Here is a 16,693-nt window from a genome sequence, read left to right on the forward strand (position 1 = left end):
AAATAGGTTTTGCCAACTTTCCGTTCAGCTGTGTGAGACATTACAAAGCTGTTGCTGGAACTACAGTTATTCCATTAAAAGACAAAGTCCCATACTGAACTCTGGCCTCACTAGGGAATATCCCATTGTCCAAGATTTGGAAGTAGCATGGTTATTTTATTAAAAGTGACAGACTGTTTCACAATTCCTAGCAAAAATAGATTCCACTACAGGTGGCTTGGTTATGTTTATGTTTAAACTTAAAGAGCATTTTGTCATATACTAGAATTCTCAGCTATTCTTTTATCACAAAATATATCACTTACTAAATGCAAAAGCAGGACAATAAATAGTTTTGCTTGATGCTTTTTGTGATTTCAGCTTTGTATGATTTGCATGTCTAGTGCATTAGCTAAGTTACCTAATGCAGTAATTATTATTAATTTCTGACATAATTTTGTCGTCATACCTGCTATGGGGCATAAACTACTGCTTACGGGACTTTAAAGTTCTGTTCCTGCTACAGGGCATAAATCATTCTATATGCCAAAATTCCCCCTCTGTAAGAAACATATAAGAAAGTGGACTGCACTGCTCTACCAGCTGTAATTACTGTGGCCAGAATAGGCCCAACATGGATCATCCAAGAGCTTTCATGAAATTAAACTAAAAATAAAACCTGCTCCATTTAAGCATCAATTGTTTCTGCATTCTTTGCCCACCTAAAGCACCAACTGAAGTCAATGGTGAAACCCTGACCCCATTGATGTCTATGAGAGTCTTGCCACTGATTTCAATGAAGCCGGGATTTTGCTCACTGGCCCATTCTGCTCCTACTGAAACCAAAGGGAGTTTTGCTGTTAATTTTAATTGGACCTGGATTGAGCCCCAGAACAGACCTGCTATTGATTTGTTATTTTGAAATGGGAGAAAAGATGTTCGCACAGCCTATTTGCTGCATAAAGAAAATGAAATTGAAAATTTTACCAAAGGAACACACTTGACACACATTGCCAAACATTATAAACTGGGTTGGCAGAAAGACCCACACAATTCTCAGAATTGCTCTAGCTTTGGAAGATGCTTAATAGCATCATTCATGGGGGTTTTTTGGTGCACAGCTACTTGTGTGTATGTCCCCACGGTTTTGAATGTGTGGTAATTGTCAGGTGTTTCTGTAATTTACCCATAAGGTTGCAGAGCAAGAAACGTTTAGGGCTGCCATAGCTGTCAGATTAGATAGACAGTTCACTCACTGGTAAATTACATTTTAGGCATTAGTGTAATTTAAATGAAGAATAAGATTATGTCAATGACCTGGGATGAATGATTTCCCCCCTCCTACTATGTGCTTTCAGTCATTTGCAATAAACCAGATATGCGGTTTTAGCTTCCATAGAGAACAGTGAAATATGAGCTCCTCATTAAATCGCGGAGCAAGACCCCTGGATTAATTTAACAGCTAACTGTGCTTGCTGTGCCAATAAATACATGACCTCCCGAATGTCGCTATAATGTTTACATTCTTAGCTTCCCCTTTCCTGTAAAAAATTATGGAGAGCGTCGGCCTGCAGATTTAAAAAAACAACTGCAGAGTCATCTTAAAATACAAGGCTCATACTGCTTAATATCAAATCATGCTGATGGTGCAGATTGATTGTGCCAATGCTGCTGTCGAGTGTTACAATAAGTGAACTAGTTTCATAGAGGGAGCATTAGAGGCCTAATAAAAAGCTATGCCACTGAATGAGCAGCAATAGGCACTAAGATCCCACGAACTAGCTTGAGGAGGGAGTTAGATGGAGACAGTACATTAAACACGAGGGACAAATCTGCCCTCCGCTACACCTGTTCCCCCGGACTGGCTTCACTGTAACCAAGGGCAGAATTGGATACATGGTGTCATCACCTTTAGCCGATGCACACAGGCCAAACCCTCTGTGCACTATGCGGGTCTGACCCGGCCTTCCTTACACAAGGGTACAGGGTCTGCCTCTCTGCACTGCAAGGCAGCCTCTGTTGTTGTCATTACACATTAATCCGGCAGTAAAATGACGTGTGTATAAGGAAATACTTCCCCAGACTGACCCCAGAGCTCTCCTCACCCCCACCAGAGAAGTGACACTTTGCTCAGGGTTTGGAATTGAAGGCGTTTGAAGGACACAAACTCCAGCAGGATTCTGGGCCGAACTATGTCTTCATTCCCCCCTCAAGCTTAGAAATCACAGGACTGTGCATATTTCAGACCCCCCAGGTTGGTGGCTGCGCCCAGTTCCCGTCCCCTCCCCCTCCCCCTCCCCCTACCCCTCCCCCTCCCCCAGGGCGATTCACTGGCTAGGACAGGGGCCAAACTGTCTGACCCTTCCAGCTGCATGTGACAATCTTCAGAAGTTCAAGAGCCAGGTCGCACCTGCCGGGGCTCAGACATTCAGCCCCACAGGAGGCGCCTGTCAGGGCTTGGGGCTTCAGTCCTGCAGGGAGCGGGTTCTTGGGATGCGCCTTGCCCTGAAGTCCCAACCCCCCCCCCCCCCGCTGGGCAGAAGCCAGGGGGGAGGGGGCACATGGGGGTCACATGCCCCCCTAGACTTTTGCCAGGGTTTGCTGGCCCTGCTCGGTCACATGGTGCCACCGGGCTCCCTCCCTGCAGGGCAGCTGCTGGAACCGGCAAGCTGGGAGCTGTGGCCTGGGAAGAGGCAGCTGCAAACAGCTGGGAGCTGCAGGGGCAGCCGCTGCTTTTGCTGCTGCCTCTCCCCAGGGAGCTAAGGCAGCGGCCCCTCCCCGCAGCTTCCAGCTCTTTGTCACCTGGCTGAGGAGCCGGGAGCTGCGGCCGCTCTGCTCCGGGCGCCCTGGTGGCGCCAGGCGGGATATCCGAGCCCAGACCTTGGGGCGGGGCCGGCGGGGCCCGGCTGAAGCGGATTTCTCCGGCCGCTCCGCCCCCTCTGCCCCGGGAATGTCCCGGCCGGGTCCCCGCGGGGATAAAAGCGGCTGCGGGGCGCTGCGGTGGCTCACAACGGAGCCCAGCCCAGATTCCCCCAGCACCAGCCTCCGCCGCCAGCCCGGACCATGAGCCGTACAAGGAGCTTCGCCCCCGGCAGCCCCCTGCTGCTGCTGCTGCTGCTGGCGGCCTGCGCCGCGCTGTGCCGGGGTAAGGGGCTGGCTGCGCCGGGGTGGCCCCGGGACCCGGGGTGGGGGAGTCTCGCTTCCCACTGGGGCTTGGAAGGACGGATCGGACCCAGGTGTCCGAGAGCCGGCCGCATGCGGGGAGTCCCGGGGGGTGGAAGGGACCCAGGTGTCCGAGAGCCGGCCGCATGCGGGGAGTCCCGGGGGATGGAAGGGACCCAGGTGTCCGAGAGCCGGCCGGATGCGCGGAAGGCCCGGGCCGGAGGCATGGGTCGGACCCAGGGTGTGGGGCGAGCGGTGTCCCCCGGCCGCCCCCCTGCAGAGTATCTGGCCGCCGGCAGGAGCTGAGTCTTTCTCCCCCTCCCCGGGCAGGTGCCCCCATGGCCGGCGAGCTGCGGTGCCAGTGCCTGCAGACCGAGACGGCGGTGATCCACCCCAAGCGCATCGCCAACGTGGAGCTGATCCCCGAGGGACCCCACTGCGGGGTGCCAGAAGTCATGTAAGTTTCGGGGCCCTGCTGCCCCTCCCCCCAGCCTGCGCCCCCCTCCCCGCCCCGCCAACCCTCCGCTCACCCCGCTCTCCCCCTCTGCCTCCCCGCAGAGCCACCTTGAGGGACGGCAGGGAAGTCTGTCTGGAGCCCACCGCGCCCTGGGTCAAGCTGATCGTCACCAAGATCGTGAACAGGTACCTGCCCGGGGTGTGTGGTTGTTTGTGTTGTTCCAGCGGCCCGTGGGTGCAGCTCTAACGCCCGTTGTCCCGTGTCATGGGAGAGTGGGCAGCAGACTCGGTCTGAAGCAGGTGTCCGTGTTGCAGGGGCGAGATGGGCCACTGAGTCTTAACCGGTGGATACTTCTCATTACAAACCGCGGGGCCAAGCTGGGCCAATCAGTCCAGCTCCATTATAGGGGGAGAAACTAAGCCCAGGTGTCATGTAGGAAAACGAGTTTAAATAAGTGTCTGTACTCTTCGCCATTAACCCGGGCTGCTACCTGTGGCTGGTGGGGTCCCTGCCACTAAATGCCATTGATTAGCTGTATCAGCACTGTCCCTACTCCTGGTGACACACACAGCGCCCACGGAGGGCAGCTGGAGGCTAGTGCACAGGGAATGTCACTTGTAACGTGTGTTCTGTTGTCTGACTGTTGCAGTAAAACTACCAAGCTGTGAGGGGAGAAGAGGACATGAACAAGGAACTACAACAGAAACTACCTCTGTGTACAAGGGGAAACCAGTGTGAGAGAGAATGGGAACCTGAGGCTGGATAACTAGCCATGATGAACTCTCTTCTTTTGAAGGTCTGATAGTCCAGCCTGCGCTTCCTTCAACTTCCACGCGTTCCACTGAGTTATTACAACCTGTGCTTATTTATGTATTTATTAATTCATCTCTGTATAGCTCGTCAATGGCTAGGTAGTTTTTTTTGTTTTTTTTTTTTGTTAAGCACCTTAGATCTTCCTGATCACCTGAAGGGATAATGCTGCAGTAGTGGCTCAAGAGATGGCTTGTTATTAATCTAATACACATTCCAAATAGCCCCTCCCCTCAGATCCTCTGAGCAGCTCAGGGTGGGGAGTACTGGGGCGCTGTGCCTTTCCCATTGGGGATGTGCAGGATGCCTGCTGGGTTGTGAATAATCAGAGCTTCAGATTCTGGGGCTGCCCAGCATTGAGCCAAATCTGTAAGATTACGAAGTGAAATCCAATTAGAACAAGCACCGTAATTTGTTACAATCCTGAAATGTGTTGCCAAGGCACATATCCCTGGGACACAGAATCATTTGCTTGGCTAGGTGAAACAGACTAGCAGCGATTCTCCTTTCATAAAGGTTGCTTTTCTGTAAAAATGTGGCTTCCAGTCACTAGCTGTCGTCTCTACAAACTCTTTAGCGCTCTCCTTTGATGTGTTAAATTATTTCTATGCAATTTCAATATTTGGTATTTATGCTGAAGGTTTAAGAACAGTAACGTTCTGAACATCCTTGGACATTTTATGTCTGCATTGTATGACATACTGTCATGTTCTGTGTAGAAGTGGTATTACAAATTGTACTGTACTAAAATATTTTCTGATTAAAAGTGGTTTGAGTCTTCAACTCAGTTAAGTGTTCATGTCCATGTATCTGTCCCAGTGGGACCCCGGGGAAAGTGTGGTGTGGGTGGGAATTGGTAGGATACACACCTGCCTCCAAGCTTCATCCCCTTTCCTATTTTATTTAATGTTTGTCTGCATTTAACAGACTCTTGGGTCCAGCGTTGCAATATTTAAACTCATCATCTACAAACTTCATCGTGAAGGGAAATTGAGCCTCGGAAAGTGGTTTGTGGCTATGAAAGCTGCAAGGACTTGCACATTTGCTTAGCTTGCCATGAGACTACGCATGTGCTTAAAGCACTCTGCAAGATCAGGCACATAATGATTCTTTCTTGTTATAGGAAACAAGACAGCTCCAAGGAAAGAGCCCAGCAGACACTTGCTTTATATATAAAGTAATTTTCAGGGCATGTGCATGCTCTAGCTGCAAATAAAAAAGGGGGGTTGGAGGTGCTTAACTGTAGACATTTGTGAAAGCGCTGTGTCCCTTTCTCTGGTTCCATCCTACCTGCGTTTCATGGAGGACATTCCCAGAAGGAAGTGTTAGACCCATAGGCACAGATTCACTACATCGTCCATGGACATACAATTTAGTGGGTGGAAGATCAAGTGCTGCTTCCTTATGGAATTTGGGTCGAACACCGAGCACGGGGGCCGCTCCTGCTCCCCCTGAAGCACAGGGGAGGCTTGCGGCGTCGTTCTACTACGGTGGGGTCTGGAGCCTTACAACCTGACCCACACAGGACCTGACTACAAGTCCGAGGGTTGGGCTGGTCTGAACTTGCCAACCCGAGACTTTCAGGCTCAGGGCCCGCCGGCCACCTCCCAGGGCTTCATTTTTGCCAGGGCTGAGCCCCAGCACCTCTAGGTTTGACAGTTCATAGCCCGGCACCTCTGGGTTTGCTGGGCAGGGCCGCCCAGAGCATTCAGGGGGCCTGGGGCAAAGCGGGGGAGCTGCGGCCAGGGCCGGCTTTAGGCCCCGCGGGGCCCGATTCGAAGGAGCTGCCGCCCAAGTCCCGCCGCTGTCTTTGGAGGCAGCTCAGTCGCTGCGGCGGAGGAAGGATCCGCTGCCGAAATGCCGCCGAAGACAGCGGCCACGATTGAGCTGCTGCCGCCGACAGTGCCGGGACTTGGGCGGCAGCTCCTTCGGGACGTTGCGGGGCCCGATTCCGGCCCTGGCTGCGGCGCTGGGACTCACCGGGCGGCGGTCCGGGTCTTCGGCAGCACTGAAGGACCCCCACCGCCGAAATGCCGCCGAGGACCCGGACCGCCGCCGGGACAGGGCTCGCGGGGCCCATGCGGAGCCCAGGGCCTGGGGCAAATTGCCCCACTTGCCCCCCCCCCCCGGCGGCCCTGTGGCTAAAGTACGAACATTGCTGGAGCCCCGATACCTCTTTCATTACGAATGAAGCACTGCCGCCGCCTGGCTGCGCTGAGCACCCAGCTGTGAGTGCCTCTCACTTCGCAGCCCCACCGGTGCAGTGCGGGGACTGCCAGCAAGAGTGGGGCCCACAGTTTGGGCTGGTCTCCCTGCCTTGCAAATCAGCACCAGTGAACCCTTAAAGCGACACGCCACAGTCATGTGATCTAGGCTACACTCCTGACTGAATAAGACTGAGTGCCCTGAGTTGGAGATTACTTTGTGCATCTCGCTTGAGCCAGGTTGAAGTCAGCAGCCCCCACGCTATGTCCAAAAGCCCATTTCCCCCCAGCACAGGCGTGTGCCTCTCTCCAGGGGCACAAGGAAAGGAGCAGGAAGAGCGGCCTTTGGAAAGCAATATTCAGAAGGGTTCAATCCAAGGCACATTTGTCATTGTCATCTTTGTGCTCCCGTCAGGAGCAGGTCGGTCCCTTTGGGACACCCACTTCACCCAGGAGTCCCAGGGGACTTGCAAAGCATTAAACAAACATGACCAAGAACAGGATCATTCAAGAGGAAAGATGTTTGTGTGGTTAAGGCACTAGAAAGAAGGGATCAAGGAGAGCTGGCTTCTGTTACACAGGAAGATTGGTAGCGCTGAGGATATTGGGGGAGATGTTTGGGCCCCGATTCAGCAAAGCACTCAAGCACATGCTTAACTCCCATTGACTTCAGTGGGAGTTGACTGACTTACTCTGCTGACCTACAAGCTTAAAGTTAAGCACATGCATTCATGTTGTGTTGAAACAAGGCCTGATGTTCACAGGTGTTGAAAACCCACCACTCCCATTGACTTCACCACTGTTATTTTTACTGTTTTATACTTGGATTTTAAGCTCTTTGGGGCCAGAGCCTTCCCTTCGTCATGTGTTTGTGCAGCGCGGATCACAGCAAGTTAAACCCAGATCCATGCTGGGGTTCTTAGGCCCTGCCACAGGACTGATAGGAGACAGTGCGGCCTATGGGTTAGAGCATTGGATTGGGACTCAAGCTCTGGGTTCTAGCTCTGGCCTGATGGGTGAGCATGAGCAAGTCTGTGTCTCCATTGACAAAGTCGATGAAGAGCCCAAAACAAGAGCTAAGGGGTATTAATACTAATTCTCCTGTTACTATGAAGATGTCCTGACCATACAAAGACTTGTCTAGGTTTAACTTGACACACTGAGTAGTTCCACTGAGTCCACTGGGATTAGTCACAGTGCAGAAGATTAACTCTTTGCAGGATCACAGTTTTAGTCTAATAATCTGGAGACTCAACCATGCCTGAATTAAGTTTTTCATTTAAATTTCCCACAACTCATGTAAGTCTTATTTTAGGTGAATTTTGCTTCTTACTGCACCACTGTAAAGCAAAATAGGTAATTTGGTGCAGAAGAGAACAGTAAATTAAGGGGCTTTAAAACCCTCTATTTCACTGCTTTGATATAACACCGTATTTGTAAGAAAGCTCAGGTCATGGGTAATGATTCCATTTGCTATTTATTCCACAATAATTATATGGCCAAAGCCACATTGCGATGCTGTCAAACGCACAGAGGAAAAAGGAGACAAAAACACCAAATCACTGGTGGGCAAACACTTTTCACAAAGTGATCACTCCATAGCTGACCTCTCAGTCCTCAGCCTAAAAGGAAATCTACACAGCAACATCAAAAAGATGAGCCTGCGAGGTTACATTCATCACTTCACTAGACACTAAAAATCACAGTCTTGATAAAGACACTGTTTTATTACAATAATTTGCCTTTTTCATGTCCTGTGGTTCCTTAAAATATGTCAAACTTCTTCTGCTAAACAATCCTTCCACCTTATATCACTCTAGTTACCTTTCCCAGACCAGTAGAGCTCTGTGTAGTTCAAAAGCTTGTCTTTCACCAACAGAAGTTGGTTCAATAAAAGATGTTACCTCACACACCTTGTCTCTCTAATATCCTAGAACCAACGCTCAGCAAACACGTATTCCCCTGGCATTTTCTTGCCTGGCATCTATTCCACCAATCATGGGGACTGATTCTCTTCTCACTTACACCAGTTTTACATCAGGGTAATTCCACTGATTCTACTAGAGTTACTCCTGAACCACATCAGTGAACAGGGCGTAAGATGAGATCATGCCCATGCTGTTTAGCACTCTGTAAACAAAACAGCACCAAGTTCATCCCCTTTCATCATAGTATTTTACTATTTTCTTAGAGCCAAGAAGGAGTTACAGCAAGCAGAATATAGCCAGAATATAGCCAGTAGAGATATGACTTAACATTCCTAGGCTCATCAAGGAAACCTGCACAACACGTTCAAAAGGCAAACCTGGGAACTTAAATTCATAACTGCTGGATACTAAAAACCATCGATTTAACAGAGACGCTGGTTTCATGGTCCATTACAACAGCTTGGAACAAACCTGCTGCCTAAAATCACTCTCCATAGTCCTAAAACCGCAGAAGTGTTATTGCCCACTTCATTTTAAGTCATCTCTTACAACATGTGTTAATGCCTTATGCTTAGCAATCTGTCCCACCTTGTATTTAGCTTGGACACTCTACTTTATTCTCCAGACCAGTGGTTCCCAAATTTTAACAACCTGTGAACCTCTTTCACTAAAATGTCAAGTTTCGTGAACCCCCTCCTAAAAATGAATATTTCCAGGGATTTTCTCCTTTACCTGAGTATAAATTATAAAAGCAGTGAGCTTGGAAATATAACATTTGTTTTTATGACATGCTTATTACACACTATTTATTATTATTTAGCATTATAGTATTTTTATTACATTATGAAAACGGCAATACTCTTCCAAAATCTCGCTTTCGTAGCTTGTATCACTTTGAATAAGTCTGTTATAAGACAAGGCTCCTATATTTCATCAAGGACTATCAGATGTGAAACAGCAGGAAGGTAATTAAGAAGTCAACTCAAAGACTTCCTCCTACACAAGCATTCAGGTCTTGAGCAGTCCAGGCAAACAAGGCACATTACAACAAAGCTTAAACTTGTTCTTCATGATCATTTTAAAAACAATACTAGCTGCCTATTTAATTTTAAAAACAGCAAAAAATATCCACTCCCTTTCCATTTGTATAAGGAGTCTTGAAGTTTAATTCTCCTCAGTGTGATAGATATGCTTGCTTTGATCTGCTTAGATCTTCTACGGCCAGGGGCTCCGGACTGCTGGCCCCCTGCTGTCCGGGGACCCTAGGGACAGCTCTGTCCGCCATTAGGGAATTTCCCCCCCCCCCCCCAACCTCCTGTAACATTTCACGAACCCCCAGGGGTTCACGAACCCCAGTTTGGGAACCACTCTCCAGACCTACCTAAAGAAGAGCTCGGAGAAGCTCAAAAGCTTGTCCTTTCAACAGAATTTGGTGCAATAAAAAGTTGTAGTTTTACCAAACTTCTCTCTTTCCTACCCTGGGACCAGTACAGCTGCAACAGCCCTGCAACCAATGTCCCCAGGCAGTTAGTCTGTGTGTTCTGCAGTGATTTTGAACAGGGTTACTCTAATAGCAGGGTAGCTGTGTGTTACCCGTTGTAAAGGGGGAAGCTGGGGCTAACTAACAACACAAATAGCCCTATCCTTTAGGAAGTCGCAGGGAAGGCACCGTCTTACCAGCAGCTCATAAGGCGCTCCGAGCCCTGGTCCAGAGTCCCCGAGCTGAGTCAGCAAAGCAAAGGTCCCCAGGAGCCTACACGGCTTCCAGTCAGTCCGCCCCAGCTTCCTTTCCCTCCCCAAGCGGCCCGGCCCCGGGCGGGGCAGGGGGATCCTTCATTGAGCCCAGGCTTGCTTGAGCTGTAAGAGCCGGTGTTCCTGAAAGGGGTAGGACCCCTCCTCCCCACTGCCCCGTCCTACCCAATCCAGTGGTACTAAAGGGTGTGGTGCCTTTACACTGACGCCAACGGGCACGTCTGTGGGTGGCTAGTAGCCTGCCCCACGGGCTACACGTCTGTTGCCAGCACACTGGCTTGAGCAGAAGTAGCAGGGTGATCTGGTGGACCTGGAAATCACCCCTGCCCGCCCCAGGGTGCACATATACACTCGGAGATGTCAAGCTCTTCCCTTCACAGAAGCGACAGAGCAAACTCCTTTAGCAGGGCTCCCCGGGAGCTGACGGGAGCGGGCTGGTTTCAGGGAATGTGACCCCCACAGGTACCCTTCAGAACCGCCCACTAACAGCGGTCTATATCGGCTATGCGTGCTACGTGCTGGGGGGACATTGATGCAGCAGTTGTTTCTGTGTCCCTTGTCCACCTAAAACAGCAAGTGACGGCAATGGTGAAACCCTGGCCCCTCGGAAGTGAAAGGGAGTTTCGCCCTTCGTTATAACTGCAGCAGGACGGGGGCTTAGAACAGAGCTGCTCTCGGTTTGTCATTTGTAAAGGGAGAAAATGGATTTGCACCGCCTGCTTGCTGCACAAAGACAAATCAACCGGAGATCCGCTGGCCGAAAATATTCCTTGAATTCGGTCACTTTTTCTCCTCCTGCCAAATAATGGCACAACAGGGAACACAGGGACTAGTGGGAAACACCGAACCCAAGACGATGGTTTTGACATGTAAAACACCCCTCTGGCTCTCTGTGCCGGTGACAGACCTCGCCCAGCATTGCATTTCCAGCTCCGGCTGCTTTGGTAGGAGGAACGGGATTGTCACTATGCGAGCATCGCCTTCCCCTGGACAGAGCAAACTGTAAAGCAGTTCCACACCCACACGCAGCGCCGCCCCCCGGGTTTGGAGTTCTGGGCAGAGAATGCCCCTTGGGGCACATTTTTATTTCTGAAGCTTGGGTGATATGGGGCGGATCTTGCAGCTCTTAGGGGAAGCTCCCGCTATCTGCAGAGGGGATTTTTGCCTACGGACTGCAGAATCGGGCTCCATTTCTTTTGTGGGCTGAGCTGGGTGAGAGGCGTCTGTTTGTAATGAAACATGAATATCCAGCCACGAAGCTTTCGGTCTTAGGAAACTCGGTTATCAACATTGAAGGGAAACCGCCCCTTGCAGGGCAGGGCATCCCGGGCACGGGCTGTGGATCGCTACTCCGGGAGGGAAGGTGTCCGGATTTGGGGTTCCGGGCGGGGATCCCGGCCCCCGGGCCGAGCCCCGAGCCCAGCCCTTGGCGCGGGGCCGGGGCAGGCGGGGCCCGGCTGAAGCGGATTTCTCCGGCCGCTCCGCCCCGGGAATGTCCCCGGGGTCCCCGCGGGGATAAAAGCGGCTGCGGGGCGCTGCGGAGGCTCAGAGCTGAGCCGAGCCCAGATCCCCAGCACCAGCCTCCGCCGCCAGCCCGGACCATGAGCCGCCCACGGAGCTTCGCCCCCGGCAGCCCCCTGCTGCTGCTGCTGGCCTGCGCCGCGCTGTGCCAGGGTAAGGGGCTCGCTGCGCCGGGGTGGCCCCGGGACCGGGCTGGGGGAGTCTCGCTTCCCACTGGGGATTATGTAAGAGGAGGGATGGTCCCGCTATTGTGGGGAGCTTTCCTGGCTTCTGCACTACCCCGTGAAATGGGCTAGTCGCTCCCACTTCCTTTACCTAGAGGCCTCCCTGCCCTGGAGGACACCCCTTCCACTCTCCGGTCTGGCAGAGTCCTCGTAACCGGACAAGGCTGGGCCCAGGATTCCTGGGGGGCTCGATCCCCAACCCTGCTGTGGTCACCTGGGACAGGGGCTAGGGTGTCCCCACCTCGGGGTACCCTCTCTGCACTGGGCACCTCCCTGACCCACTGATCATTCCATACAATTTAAAGCAAATACAATGTATTAACCAGCAATTAATTTTTAAAAGAATAAGGAAAAATGGGAGAGGTTAAAGGAGAACACATCACCCGGCTCTGTGGCAGGGACATCACTACCAGTGTCTCTGGAACGTCAGGGCCGTTGGCTGGCCCCAGTTGCTCACCGCACCCCCCTCCAGACTGCTCCAGCTCCAGCCCCAGCTCCACTGTTCTAGCTCTGGCTCCACTCTGCCTCAGCAGGGCGGCTGCTCTGCCTCCAGCCCCCTGGGCTGCTTCTCTGGCCCCTTTGGCTGCTACAGCTCTGCCCCCAGGACAGGTCTGCTCTGTGGGCTGCTTCTGTGACTCTGCTCCCAGCTCTGACCGGCTTCCTGGGCTGCTTTTCTGTCCCGTCTGAATCCTCACAGCTCTGCTCCCCAGCTCAGCTTGGGCCCCTGCTCTCTCCTTAGCTCTGCCCCACTCTCTGACCCAGGCAATTCCAGCTCACACGGAGGATGGGACCCTGGTCTCCTGACTCCCTGATTAGCCTGCCCGCCCTGTCAATCAGGCTGACCTGGAGCATTGGCCTCTCCCCATTGTTCCTGGGGACTGTCAGTCTCAGGGTCCTGATTTCCCATCAACTCTTCCCCTTTCTTTTGGTACTGGGACTTAGCCAACCAAAAAAAACCCTCACTGAGTTTTAGTAAGGGGACAACAGTCCCCTTACACTTGGAAGGATGGATGGGACCCAGGTGTCTGGGAGCCAGCCGTATGCGGGGAGTCCCGGGGGGATGGATGGGACCCATGTGTGGGGTGTCCCCGGGCCGCCGGCAGCAGCTGAGTCTTCCTCCCCCTCCCCTGGCAGATGCCCCCATGACTGGCGAGCTGCAGTGCCAGTGCCTCCAGACCCATGCCGCGTTGATCCACCCCAAGCGCATCGCCAACGTGGAGCTGTTCCCCGAGGGGCCCCACTGCGGGGTGCAAGAAGTCATGTAAGTGTCGGGGCCCTGCTGCCACTCCCCCAGCCTGCACCCCCTGCCCCGCCCCGCCAATCCCCTGCTCACCCCGCTCTCCCCTCTGCCTCCCCGCAGAGCCACCTTGAGGGACGGCAGGGAAGTCTGTCTGGATCCCACCGCGCCCTGGGTCAAGATGATCACCACCAAGATCCTGAACAGGTACCTACCCTAGGGGTGTCGCTGTTTGTGTTGTGCTAGCGGCCAGGGCCCCATCGGTGAAGGGCCAAAATCCCAATAACGTGTATATAAGATCTTGACCACAGTCCCTGGTAAGAACCTTTCACATAGGCCCAAATTCCACTGCCTGCTCTGAGGCATGAGGCCTAGTTAACAACGGCCAATACATGGCTAAAGAAAAGCTGGGATGAGCAGGGAACAACCTTGTATGTTTCATCTACACATAAAGCTGAGACAGCATAACTCCAGGTGGAGAGCAGGCATTGGGAGGCTTCTCATGCGTTCTAGGCACATAGCTCACTGAGAGGAGCCTTGCAGGCTACTCCCTGGTTCAGGAAGAGAATACGGTGCATATTCCCCGGATGCCGACCAGAGTTCAGGGCGAGGCCTAACATGATAGTGTGAGTTATGCCATCCTCCCTCACAGATGCCAGTCCCAGTTCACGGAAGCGCATTGGTAACCCATACACAGTTGTCATTGCTGTGTACTGTTTACTATGTTCTTTTTGCTTTAAAACCCTCCAGTAAGATACCTGTGGACCAACCTGCCTTGGCAGACACCGTCATTCCGATGGACCGAAAATAAGGATTTAACTTACCCATTGCAAGGGGAGAATTTAGAGGGATAACACCTGTGTATTAGCAAACATGTTAACCTGAGCTATGGGCAGAGTCATTATGTCATCTTTTAGACTATTGGCCTATTGTGCTAATTTTGTCTTGCTGCTAGAACCTATCCAGGGGCTCGGGAATTCCACCCCGTCGCTTCTCTCCGCCCACTGGCACCCTATATCATCTATTGTAATCAATCATTTAGCCGTGTCTCACTGAGCCTAATAAGCGAAGTGACACTCCACCGGCGCTGTGCGTAATAAACCCTCGTGCTTGACTCTACACGGTGTCGAACTTCTGTTCAATCAATCGGTCCCGCTCTATTGCACGAGCTGTCCAGGGAGAGGCAGACTGAGTTTGAAGCAGGTGTGGGTGTTGCAGTGACAATGGGCCAGATTTTATCAGAATTGTCCATTGGTTATGACTCAGTGGCCCTCTGGGGCCCAGGTTATATGATGGGGTGAGAAAGCCCGGGAGTCATCCAGCATAACAGTTCACATATAATGTTTGTTTGTGCTCTTAGCCATCAAACTGGGCTGCTACCTGTGGCTGGTGGGGTCCCTCCCTGCCACTAAATGCCATTGATTTACCTGCATCATCACTGTCCGCTATTCCTTCTGTCATGCCAGGGCTGTCCCTACCCATATGCATAATACACAGCTGCGTGCTGCTCCAGCCCCTGCTCCGCCTCTTCCCCATGGCCCCGCCCCTCCTCCGCCCCCGTGTCTTTCCACCCCTGCTCCACTCCAGCCCCCCAACTCCACCCCTTCCCCAAAGCCCCTGCCCCACCCCCCCACTCCACTCCACCCCCTCCCCAAAACCCCCACCCTGCCTCTTCATTCAACTTCGACGTGTTCCACTCAGTTATTACAACCTGTGCTTATTTATGTATTTATTAATTCAAGTGTGTGTCGCTATTGAATCTATGCAGCAGCTAGGTATTTTGGGTAAGCCCCTGTCTTTGAGTTCTATCAAAATACATGAAAGGAAATGGGAGTCTTGCTGTTTTATTACATATTAGAGCAGGGGTCGGCAACCTTTGAGAAGTGGCATGCCAAGTCTTCAGTAATTTTGAGGTTTCGCGTGCCAGTAATAAATTTTACATTTACAGGGGCCCCTCGACAGAACCCCAGACTGGCAAAGGGCTGAGCGGGGCAGCGGCAGGGACCCCGGCTGGCAGGGGCCAGTGGACGGAACCCCAGACCACGGCTCCTGCCAGCCAGGGTCCCAGCTGCTGGCGCCGCTCAGCCCGCGTCCGGCCCCGGGTTCCATCTGTCCAGGCCGGCAGCGGGGTGAGTGGGGCCGGCGGCCAGGACCCGAGACCGTCAGCGCAGGCAGCAGACGGAACCCTAGCCCGGCAGCGCACTGAGCCGCTCAGCCCGCTGCTGGTCTGGGGTTCCATCCGCTTGCCCCACTCAGCCCGCTGCCGGCCCGGGTTTCATCCATCCAGGCCGGCAGCAGGCTGAATGGGGCCAAGACCCCGGCTGGCAAGGGGCCGGCAGCCAGAACCCCAGGCTGGCAGCAAGCTGAGCGGGGCCGGTGGCCAGAACCCCAGACCGGCGGCGGGCTGAGCGCCTCAGCCCGCCACCGGTCTGGAGTTCTGGCCACCGCCTCCTGCCAGCCGGGGTCCTGGCCGTTGGCCCCGTTCAGCCCGCTGCCAGCCTAGGATTCTGTTCTCCCAGGCAAGCAGCAGGCTGAGTGGGGCCGGCAGCCAGGACCCTGGCTGGCAGAAGCGTGCCAGTAAAAACTGCCTCGTGTGCCGCCTTTGGCATGCGTGCTGTAGGTTGCCGACCCCGTATTAGAGAGACCATATGATGGTGTGATACAGAAAACTTTATCAGCATGAGTGTGGGATGGTCACACAGCATCACAAATCAGTGCCAGTAAATCCTCTAGACTCCACCACCATGCAATCTTGGACACAAATACAGGGAAAATGAACTAGCACGGAGAGGCTTTGTTCTTACTCATTCTGTGTATCCCTGCACTGGAGAGCTAGCCTGCCTTGCGCACTGTATATCCAACTTCTCAGGATTGAACAGAGGAAAATTCTAACTGGGGTTGGAGGTTTCTTGAAGTGATGTAAATTAGCTTTTCTATAAATAACATTAGTTGGTGCATACAAGACACATTATTCAACTGTTGTTGTTTTTTCGGGTAGCCCAACTGACATTTTCATTTTCACTTTGGACTGACCAGACTACTCAATATATTTTAATAAAGGAAATGTTTATTTTTAAAATACCATCATTACATAAATATTGCATTTTAGTACAGTAGAATTAGCAATGCCATTTATTTTACAGGAACATGACAGTATGTCATACAATGCAGACATAAAATGTCCAAGGATGTTCAGAACGTTACTGTTCTTAAACCTTCAGCATAAATACCAAATATTTAAATTGCATATAAAATATTGAAGAACATTCATATCAAAAGACAGTCTTTTTATGGCTATAACAGTTTAGCTACGGCATGAAAGCCACATTTCCATGAAGATCACTTAACTAGTGTCTCCTTGTCATAGTTATGTGAAACAGACTATGAATCAAACGGCTGATTGTGTCCAGAGACATGTA

The 16,693-nt window shown here is 52.1% G+C and overlaps 1 protein-coding gene and 1 pseudogene across 1 annotated transcript; both read left to right on the forward strand.

The window, feature by feature from the left end:
* The first annotated feature begins 2,929 nt into the window (after window positions 1–2,929).
* LOC135879357 (growth-regulated alpha protein-like) lies at window positions 2,930–3,844 on the forward strand (annotated as a pseudogene).
* Window positions 3,845–11,893: 8,049 nt separating this feature from the next.
* Window positions 11,894–14,085, forward strand: LOC135879335 (interleukin-8-like). Its single transcript, XM_065405289.1, has 4 exons — window positions 11,894–11,966; window positions 13,172–13,298; window positions 13,398–13,481; window positions 14,025–14,085. The coding sequence occupies exons 1-4, from the start codon at window positions 11,894–11,896 to the stop codon at window positions 14,083–14,085; spliced, it is 345 nt and encodes a 114-aa protein (XP_065261361.1).
* Window positions 14,086–16,693: the final 2,608 nt, after the last annotated feature.

Source organism: Emys orbicularis, chromosome 5 (genome assembly GCF_028017835.1).
Source record: "Emys orbicularis isolate rEmyOrb1 chromosome 5, rEmyOrb1.hap1, whole genome shotgun sequence".
NCBI lineage: Eukaryota > Metazoa > Chordata > Testudines > Emydidae > Emys > Emys orbicularis.

What these genes read in the sequence shown, in the direction of transcription:
- LOC135879335 (XM_065405289.1), top strand. Translation starts at nt 11,894, where the DNA reads ATGAGCCGCCCACGGAGCTTCGCCCCCGGCAGCCCCCTGCTGCTGCTG. An exon ending in TGCGGGGTGCAAGAAGTCAT is followed by an intron (nt 13,299 to 13,397) that starts GTAAGTGTCGGG and finishes GCCTCCCCGCAG; the next exon opens with AGCCACCTTGAGGGACGGCA. An exon ending in ACCACCAAGATCCTGAACAG is followed by an intron (nt 13,482 to 14,024) that starts GTACCTACCCTA and finishes AAAACCCTCCAG; the next exon opens with TAAGATACCTGTGGACCAAC.